At 39.1% G+C, this 10,575-nt stretch overlaps 1 protein-coding gene and 1 non-coding gene across 3 annotated transcripts in view; one reads left to right on the forward strand and one right to left on the reverse strand.

Annotated features, from left to right (window-relative positions):
• Positions 1-10,556, forward strand: part of necab1 (N-terminal EF-hand calcium binding protein 1) — a 37,586-nt gene extending 27,030 nt beyond the window's left edge. The window contains exons 8-14 of one of the 2 annotated variants that reach the window (XM_014332134.2): positions 162-238; positions 1,591-1,638; positions 4,617-4,634; positions 5,477-5,589; positions 7,434-7,511; positions 9,363-9,454; positions 9,953-10,556. In XM_014332134.2, the coding sequence (XP_014187620.1) occupies positions 162-238; positions 1,591-1,638; positions 4,617-4,634; positions 5,477-5,589; positions 7,434-7,511; positions 9,363-9,454; positions 9,953-9,981 (455 nt within the window). In that variant the 3' untranslated portion in view covers positions 9,982-10,556. The remainder of the gene's footprint in view (positions 1-161; positions 239-1,590; positions 1,639-4,616; positions 4,635-5,476; positions 5,590-7,433; positions 7,512-9,362; positions 9,455-9,952) is intronic. The other variant, XM_005917470.3, reaches the window with a different exon arrangement.
• Positions 9,243-9,314, reverse strand: trnah-gug. The gene has a single exon. It is a non-coding gene; the product is annotated as a tRNA-His (tRNA).
• Positions 10,557-10,575: the final 19 nt, after the last annotated feature.

Raw genomic sequence — 10,575 nt, forward strand, 5'->3', positions numbered from 1 at the left:
GATCCTTAAAATGCCTCCTGGCACACCGCCACCCCTTACAACAGCGACTGTTGAGGCAGTCAATGGAAAGTGTTTAAAATACAGTCGATGTATGCAGCACCTTTCATCCCCACCTTTCTGACTGAAATCCATCCTTCTCTCTGCTTCTCTCTCCCCTCCAGGTGTTTATGATGAAGACAGCCAGTGGATAATCCAGGTCAACAGACTGCAGAAACTTATCGACCGCCTAGAACAAAAGGTTACTTGACCTTTCGCTCAGCCTTTCCAGTCTCCTCTCCTTCCTACCTTCTTCTTGTGGGTCTCTTTCTGACATTTCCTGTTTCGCATCTTTCTCCTGTCTCTGTTTCAACCATCTGAGCTTTGCATCATTTTCTGAAACTAACCTGAGATTATGGCAAGTGGATTTAAAACTGTGTCAACATATTCACTCGTCCAACAACACCCACCCACATGCAGACACATGCACATATGTACGTATAGAGGCAGCACCAGCTGCACACAAACCATCATGGCTGCTCTCTGCATGAAATGTGGTGTAAAAAGTAGATAAAATAAATTGACATGCAAACCCAGAAAAGCTGTGATCTGTTTACATTACAAGTGTAAGACTGTGAACAACTGCAAGCATGAATATGAATAATATAAATATCTGAAATTTAAACCCCAGTTGACTCTAAATGCTCATTTTTTTCAAAGGATTATTATGATTAATGCTTTTAGGAATCTAATAGAATATCCTTATTTCATTATTTAATGTCTCTCTTTGTATTTTTAATCATCCTTTTATACGTTTTGAATTATTTTATGAAGATTTCAATTTTTTATTTTCATTTTTGGTTTATATATTTTAATTTTTAAAAATGTATCGATACAGTAATGTTGTTTTAATTGAATGCATTTATTAATTTATTTATTATGTAGTTATACTCATACATGGTAACCACAAGGACTCAGAAGATAAATCTTAGAGCTCATGAGATCATTACCAAAAAAAGAGCTCTACTAAAACAAAACAAAAACAAAAAAAAACAACTGGTTTGTCTGGATATTTCTTTCTTTGTTCTGTTCTGCAACTTGTTTGTGTTGCCAACAGCTGGAAAAATCAGTCACTGCAGGTTTTATGGTGACTTGATTTTCTCTTTTTCAGCTGCTGGAGTATCTTTGAGTGGCTTAGTATAATTCAAAATTTATATATAATATAATTCATTATTCATATTTCTCATCTTCTGTCTGCACCAACCCATTTTATCTTCTCCTTCTCAAGACAGCTTTCTTGTGATTGGGTTGGCTTCTATGCTCACACTAGACATGTAATTATATGGCCTTAGATGGTCATAGAAAGATATTTGCCTTCATAAACTCGTACAGAAACAAGGAGCAGAGAAGGCTTCCTGGAACTGAGCATTTAGAGCTGTTTGCAGTTTATGGCTCATGGTAGTAACAGCTCATATATGTGACAATAAATCTGTAAAAGCATACCAATGGGCCGTGTAATACTTGTAAATAAAGACTGTGAATGACGGGTTATACACTGAGATAAATGAAAATGAGTCACTGGTAAAGGACTCATCACTTCCTTTTGTTCCACAGGAGATCCGTCTGGAGCCCGTTGAAGAAGAGGTCTTGGAGAGCAAATCGGTTTGTTTTTCCTTACTTATCTACTGTTCACCTGTTTTTCCACAGTGACCACTTCACTGTTCTCACATGGAGGCCAGTCAGTGTTGTCATAGCAACAGCAGGGTTTAAAGTTGCTCTTTCTGTCTTTATCCTCCATCTGTTTGTTTAGGGCTCAATATTCAGTTAGAGTAGGGAGCAGACATTAAGGTGCGAGGACGTGTGAGCTAGGGAGTCGACAGTGCCTCTGTGTTCTTGTACTGTTTCTGCAAAAACCCATAGAATACTGGCCCTGTGAATAATACAGGACCAGCAGTAGGAAAAAATATGAACAATACATCATCACTTATTTTTATGCTGGAGCCAAACCCTGATGTTTTGCCTGCATCAAAAAGCGCAGTCTAAACGGGTTCTCCCAGCAGTTTGATTTACAGTGATGTGGAAAAGTGTATCCTCTTTCTCTTAACCAGGTCTAAAAATCTCTAAAAACAGAAGTTTTGGCATTTTGCTGTATGCAGGTGTGATGACACAATGTCAAGGAGCAAAGACATCAGCAATGATCGTAGAGAAGCAACTGTTGCTTCCCATCAATCTGGAAAAAGACATTTCCAAACTATTTATTTTACAGAAAGAAAGAAGAGAAAATCATTCAAAGACAGCTCTTCCTGGGAGTGGAAGTCCCAACAAATTCAGCCCAAGGTCCAAACCACTGAATCCTCAGAGAAACTACCAAAACCCAAGTGCTACGGCTCAGACCTGCAAGCCTCAGTTAGCATGTTATATGTAAAAGTTCATGACAGTACGATTAGAAAAAGACTGAACAAGGATTCGGATATTTTCCTGGAGAAAGGTTCTTCTCTCTAAAAAGAACATGGCAGTACAGATTAGATTTGCAGAGTTTCTCCTGAACAAACCACAAACCTCCTGTAACAATGGCCTTTGGACTGGCGAGACCAAACTTTGGATAAAACCAAACACACCATATTAGCACAACACCTCATCCTGTCAAGCATGGTGGTAGAGAGGTGATAACTTTGATGACAGCCACAGGACCTGGGCACCTTGCAGTCACTGAATCAACCATGAACTCCTCTCTATACCAAAGTATCCTAGAGACAAATGTGAGCAGCAGCAAATTGACAACAGAAAGACTGAAAAAGGAAAGAATCAAGGTGTTGCAATGATCCAGTCAAAGTCCAGACCTCAACCTGGTTAAAATCCTGTGGTGGAACTTGAGGAGAGCCATGCATAAACAAATGGATAGAAACCTCAATAAACTGAACCAGCATCGTTAAGAAGTGAGGCTTGGATTAGCTTTTGCTAAATAAATAATGTCATGCTGCAATATGTCTTAATGTCACGTGCTGTTGTTCACCTGACGTTATATTACATAATTTTAGAACCATTTTGTATTATGTCTTGATTCGTTAAAGCTTTGAGCTGGTTGAAGGTGTACTTTCTCCTTCACGTGACTGCATTAGGGTCATTACTCCTCGTGCTTGCAGATAAACGAGGGTGAGTAAAACTTAAAAATCTTGGACTAAAGTAGAAAAAAGTCCCAGAAGGAAAATGGCAGTCAGGCACAACAATGTCATTTAGGTTGATTAAAAGTGATATACACACACTTCCTCCTTCACAGATATTTTGATGTATCATAGATGATTGTCTTCATCGCATCACATACCCACTGTACTGTGATTACTTTTTGATTCATGCATTTCTTTTTACCCAAAGTGTAAAACTTCTACTGACAAACAAAATGTTTTCCAGGTTTGTATTTGTGTCGCTGAATGTGCCGGTTTGTGTGTATGTGTGTGTTTGTGTCCACATGCCAAAGCAAACAGTAACTGCTGTTGCAGTCTGAGCTGCCTGGCACTCATTTCATGGCTGAAATGATGACTCACTGACTATCACATCAACACCAGCAATAACAGGATTTCTCTTTAGTTTCTTCCATCATGAAAATCTCAGCAGCATAGCCAACATCTAATATTTTATATTTTTCATGCATTCGTTTCAACGTTTTAATGCAAAAGCAATTGCAATCATTATTTTGGGAATTGTAAATATAAAACAGATACATTTATCTTGTCTAACGGCTGAGAGAAGCACATGAAACATGTTTAACATGAGAACCCGTCATTGCATGTAGGGTTTTTTAGACATCTCTGGAGGTCCGTGATGTGACACATTCACGTATGTCAAATATGAAATTGTGAAAAAAAAAAACAATCTCACGTTAGTTAAGATGAAGGTTTCTGACAGATAAGGGCCAAATCAAGTCCTGCAGCTAAATTATTTGCTATCCTGAACTATCTGCAAAGGGCAGTGTTAACGAGTGAGAACTCAAAACTGTAAGTGACATGAAACCACTAAAATCTTTGTGTCATATTGATAATTTCAGTGGATAGCTCAACTATAGTTTCTGTACCTTAGATGCTTCTTACACTTCTAATAGTTCTTGCAAGCTGTTTTTATACAGCACTGTGCAAACGTCTTTAGCTACCCCTCTCTGACTGCTTTTAGTTCTGTTCTCTGTCAGGATGATCCCACACTGCTTCAATAATAACGAGGTCCAGGCTCAATCCATCGCTAACAGTGTTACAGTATGTTTTTGTGTATCAACTTTTCTCCCTGTTTCTGTTCTTTTAGAATGCCCTTCTGATAATGGTCAGGCACAAGGAATGAACTGATTAAAGTTATTGAAAAGGCTCTCACACAAAAAAACGCTTTTAAAGACCTTCTGAAAGTCTGGATCATTGTTTGTTAAGACCACTTTTGGAAATATACAAAAAGTCTGGCTCATTTGAAGATAAATATAAAAAATAAGAGGTTGTTTGAGATTTTTGTACAGTACTATATGTGCCCAAACAAGAAGAAAGTGGGATTTAAATAGTTTGTTTCAGAGAGAAGACGCCTAAGGAGCATCAGTGAGGCTATTTTATAACACAATATGTGTGCGTTATGTTTATGGAATGATTTGTGTTTGTATCCTACTGCAGAGGCAGCTCCAAATGAAGGTATGCATATGAATGTTTCATGCTACTGTCATTCTCATTACTAATTTGATGCAGACATCTCTTTGTGTGTGAATTAATCAATATGTAATTTTGTTTAATTTGCTGTGTGTCACTGGGAATAAATGGGCTGCTGAGTAATCCAATAATGACCCACAACACAAGACTGATGTGTGTTTGTGTGCGTTAACATGCCTGAGTGGATGCGTCCCTGAGTGTGTGCATGCGTGCGAGGGTGACTTTCTCCCAAATTAGCCACTGAGAGAGCGAAAGTGTGCGCATTTCATCAGACACACCCATACACATATATACACACACCCGCAGTCGTGTTTCAGTCATTTCAAAAGACATTATATTGACTTACCTTCATTTCCTAGAGTCTCACCCTCATTAACACGCACTGCCTGCTTTATAGCCAACAGGGAGACCATTCACTTCCTGTTCCAATCATCTGCTCTGCTGCTGTTAACAATTCCTCATCAGCCACAGGAAATGATTAGCAGGTTGTCTACAGTCATGGGTACACCAGCTCCCCCCCCTGCTGTTCACACCTTTGAACAAGATGTCTGTACATGCTTCCTCTAAATGTGTATTCGGGGTCATATTCTGGTCTCTGAGCAAATGTGTTGGCACATTTATTCAGAAGCTGATGCCAAGACCTTATGAGACATGATCATTTTTCACTTTACACTTCTGCGTGAGTCACAATGCACTGAGCAAATTCAAAATCCTGCCAGATTTCCAAACACCTCAGCTCAAACGGCCTCTCAACATACGAGAAGCAGCCTCTGTCTGTCTGACGTCTGTGCGCCTTTAAATGTTGTGTTTGCGTCTTGTCTCTGCAGCACATCCTAATAGTTCAGAGGCAGCTCTCGGTGCTGGAGGAAGAGCTGGAGGAGTTTCGCTTGGCTCTCAGACAGTACATGGAGTGCGCCTGTGCCCAGACTGGATGTTTGCAGTCAGTTTATATTCTCTTTGTTCATTTGTGTCAGGGATTTACTGCTTTTATTTTTATCCTTTCTATTTTTCACATTTTTGTAGAGGCTTGATTAAGACAGGCAGACAGACAGGTCTTGTGAAGCTGCCCTAACCTGAGACTAAAAATATTTCAGCTGCTTTTCTGGCATTAGAAACTATTTTTAACATTGTGCTTGCATTTCTAATGAATTATCCAGCTTAAGGAACAGAAATCATAACGCATGTGTTTTAATAAGATTCCACTGAAATGCTGCATAAGCAAAACTAAACATCTTCTAGCAGTGAAGGAAACAAAGTCACACTCTGATATAAAGACAAGAGCCTCACCTTTGACCTTTTGGTAATTATGTCAACTCGTGGACCAATTAGAAGAATGAAGGTGATCTTCAATTCCAATATACATTAAATGCCCACTTTATTAGGGACACATGTTCAACCGGTCCTTAATGCACTTCTGGACTGGTTTTCTACAACATGTCCCATTCACCCATTCACACACACATTCCAACCCACTATCATGGCAAAGCATGTAATAGACAGCGTGTCCATTTCCCCCTTTGCTTCAAAGTGTGAAATGCACATGCATGAAGAAGTTGCAATTAGCTGCAGTACCAGCAGAGGGAGATAAATTATTTCAACCCAACATGAAAATAATCACAGGAAAGTGTTCAAACAGACACTGATATGTAAATACGTATTAGCCACCTAGCGTAAAATCTTTCTAGCATAAAAAGACCCTGGAATATACTGCCTCATACCTGCCTCAGTCACTTAATGACTTATTGGCCTTAAATGTATTATGTCCCTCTGATGGAACTGCAGAGGGAGATACTATTATTTATATTATTTCATTTTACACCACTGTTAATGGGAAAGCCAGGAATGACACCTGTCCTCCACAAAAGCCTGAGCAGGCTTACTGCAACAAGCAAGAATAACTTGCGGCAACTTCTTCTAAACAGTAAAAATTAATGCTTACTTGCACATGCAAAACAGAAAGGTCAGATGTTTGTTTAAAGGAAGATTAGTTAGAGTTATGAAGAAGGCCGAAACATATTCTTTATACGTCGAACTGTATGATTTGAACCTTTAATTAAAAAAAGTAATTTATTAAATCACTAGAGAAATATGAACATTGCTAAACTATTAATAAGCTACTAGTTCACCACTCCCCAATACTACACAGCATCCTTTGTGGCCTATATCATATGTGTATTACAGTGTAGTAGTGAAATTTAAGCTTGACTAGTGACTTAAATCTATATCAAATTAAATACATATGGCTGGTTTGAGCCATTGTCCTCCTAATAGGAGTAAAGAATCAGTCTTCTGTTATAGCTCAGGACATTTTGTGAGTTCTACTGTTGTGTGCGATCACAACAAAGCAGATAAAATAACATTTGCATTTCTGCCTGCCAAAACCTCCCAAAAATCTGAAGCTCTGTCACCCGAGTCGCTCCGTGAGTAAATTCAGCAGGACAAAACAAATTGCTCTCACATACTGTCACTCTGGTTTTAGACTAATCCCAGCAGCCTAGAGGACAGCTTGACATTTATATGCTTTGTCATGATTGCTTCTCTAAATACTCAGTCATGTTTCAGGCTCATTTTTAAGTTAAACTGTGATTAATAAAACACTAGCCTGCTGCATGAAGCCTCAACATCAGGACGAAACCACACAGTGTTTTTGACAGACCCACAATACCCGCATGCTGTCAGAGCGTAGGACACAATTCGGGCAGAGAAGCTGTGTTGGGCGACATGATGCGGCACACTAATTAGTAACTGCATGACTTGTGCGCTCTCGTGTTTTGTATTTGGCAGCATCGCAGTTCAGCGGCTGGCAAATGAATCACGCTTCATTCTCTATGAATTCTGGGAGCACAACAATGTGTGGAAGAAGTAAGTGTTCGCCTGTCACAATGTAGTTGTTACTTGAATGTATGTTTTAATATGGAATTTTTATACATATTGTTGTGTCACATCATGTATATTTATCAAAATGAATGATCCTACTTAATTTTCCCAGTTCTATATATAAAAAAAGACAGTCATTGACCCATCCCTTCCCAAACAAACAGCTTACAATCAAGCATTCCCAGTGTCAAATCACATAGCTAAATGTAACATAAAAGCACAGCGTGGGAAAGCAAATGTATAACAAGATAATTTTGTTTGGTTAAAATCACAAATCAAAGACAAAACCGTTGTGAATAATGCAGACCTGCCAGCATTTCAGGACTTCAGGCTGCATTTCTGCCACAGTCTGAAGAACCGTGAAGGCAAATATTGAGGCGACAGCTGTTTTTCCTTAACTGCTCCACTGAAGTCCAGCTGTTGTCACAAATGCAAAAGACTGTATAAGAAAGATTAAACCAGATAAGCGAAGGAAAGCCACTGGCTGTAGCAACAACAAGCATGGAGGAGATTTAAATAAAGTAGAATCAAAACACCTAAAACACTGGATCTGAAGTGGAGCTTCTAGGGACTTGATATTTATGAGCTCGACCGAGTGGTTAACTTGATAAAATCGTATATCATGAAAGTTGGGCATAGAATTCTGCCTTAGGAAGTGAGGCCAGAGCAGAAATGCCTGCATCAACTTGATTTATTTCTAATGACCACCAGGGGGCGTCGTCTATAGCGGTCTGATTGTATAGAGGTTTCTTACATGTGCACATAGTTGTTCACATTATTGGACATTATACAACCAGATAGTAAAACACAAACCAGAAACAGATTGTTGTCCTTCAAACTAAAAGTTTTGTGTCATATTTTGAAAGGACAACTTTTACTTTTTAGGCAACAGTCCATTTCCAGTTTCACTACCACCTGGAAACTGTTTCCAGACAAGCTGGTATGATTGCAGCAACCGGTGATTGCAGCAACTTGATAGTGACCAAAACAATCATAAACCAACGGGTGAAGGAATACACATTTCTCCCTAGCAACCAGTGGTTGCCAGGTCTCTAGGCGAGTGTGACTGATGCCTTATTCACTTGACCCAATCATGTAGTTTGTGGTTATGTATCCACAAAACTTCAATAGATGTCTGTAAGAAAATGAGCCCACTGCTCACTTGATTACCTCAGTAAACACTTTCCTAGTTTCTGATCTCAGTTGTTAGTCTCTCGTTTTTTTTTATTGCAGATTGTTCAGCTAACTTATAACTTATAGACATATTTCCATTGCTGGAAAAACAATCCACTTTTATGGATTTTATGAATAAACCTTTATGACTGTTTATGTCTAAATTTTATTTTACCATGTTTGTTATATATAAAAAAAATTTTTAATGGTTTTTTATGCTATTGTTCACATGTTGTCTATGGATGTACTGCCATGAACACTTAGCCAATGAGAAGTGTTCAGCTCTGCAAGTCCTGCCCCTAAAGAGCATAAACTTTCAGGAAGTAAATCAGGTTGAGCACATTTTAAGGAATTGTCGGTATGGCAGTTTTTTAGTTGCTTTTGTGTACATGTTTACATATTTCTGTTTTTGTTTAAAGAATTTTAATTTATTGACTTTTAATAGCAAATAATTTGGAAAACTAGTGTTACGCAACCAGCTGAACTCAAAATCAATATGAGAATTATTCATTTATTTACTAGAAAGAAATTATGTAGAAAACCTGCCGTGACCCGGATTTGAACCGGGGTTGCTGCGGCCACAACGCAGAGTACTAACCACTATACGATCACGGCCGCTCTGACCTGAAACCATCTTTGAGTTTTCTCTTTTCTGCTCTTCAGTCACCTACAGACCAACTACAGTAAAACCTTCCAGAGGGGGAACGTGGACTTCCTGGAAACTCCTGAGACCATTACCACCATGTTGGTTCCTGGTAAGAACATCCATAGCATCAATAGTGAACTGTGTGACATCAACAGGAAAAAGATTAAGACTGATTCAGGCAGCTTTTGCTGGGGCTGCCGTTAATCATAAAAAGAATCCTCTCCAGGCAAACAATCGATTTTTTTAAGATTCAAATCAGGGCTCTGCAGTGTTTGAAGTTATTTAAAAAGGTCATGCTGAGAGATCTCTGCTTTGAGATTTCACCCGACAAATGTGATTAAGCATCAGAGAAATGAGATTGGTTAAGAGCTTGACACTGGGAAATCAACAACGACTCAGTCTACTTGTCTGCACAGTTAACAGTGACTTTTCTTGGTTAAACGTGGCACAATTTGCTCTCCTGGAATAATGTAATTGTTAATATTTTAGCATGTGTTTTTTATGGTTATTTTGTGGGGGGGGTTTCTCTTCTCTTTTCTATTTCTACCTTTAAAAGTGTCACTTTCTGCAATGGGTCAGTTATTTTTGTTTTGTGTTTCCACTGCAGCCTCCTGGTGGGTCCTCAACAACAACTGAACGTGGACACACACTTCTCTTTACTGATGGGTGCAAACAAACAGCAACTGGTCAACACATCTGGAAGTCCACAGCAAGAGCAACAATGCCGCCCTACCCCTGACACACGCACACACACACACGCACACACACACACACACACACACACGATGAACACATTTTGTGAAGTCATGGTGATTAGTATCTATTTTATGACCTCCATGTTCCTTCATAGTTTGGTGGTAGCTCAAATAGCTCACGCGTGTTTGTTTACGTTCCTCGGCCATCCTAAAAGCAACAACCTCAGTAGACAGTGATCAATCTGATTATCTCATCGCAGTGTTTGACATGACATCATCTATAGTCCAGAGTAGTTCATGAGACAGGTGTGTGTGTTTGTGTAGGTTAATTTGTGAGGACCAGCGTGTAAAGTTTTTGTCCCCATTGTTGGTTTTAGGGTTCAGTTCATTTGGGGCTGGGAAGTCTGTTAAAGAATGTCCTCACAGATAGCCATACAAGTATATAGGTGTGTGTGTGTGTGTGTGTGTGTGTGTGTGTGTGTGTGTGTGTGTGTGTGTGTGTGTGTGTGTGTGTGTGTGTGTGTGTGTGTGTGTG

The sequence above is a fragment of the Haplochromis burtoni genome, unplaced genomic scaffold (assembly GCF_018398535.1).
Source record: "Haplochromis burtoni strain Fernald_Lab_line unplaced genomic scaffold, NCSU_Asbu1 Contig_25, whole genome shotgun sequence".
Taxonomy (NCBI): domain Eukaryota; kingdom Metazoa; phylum Chordata; class Actinopteri; order Cichliformes; family Cichlidae; genus Haplochromis; species Haplochromis burtoni.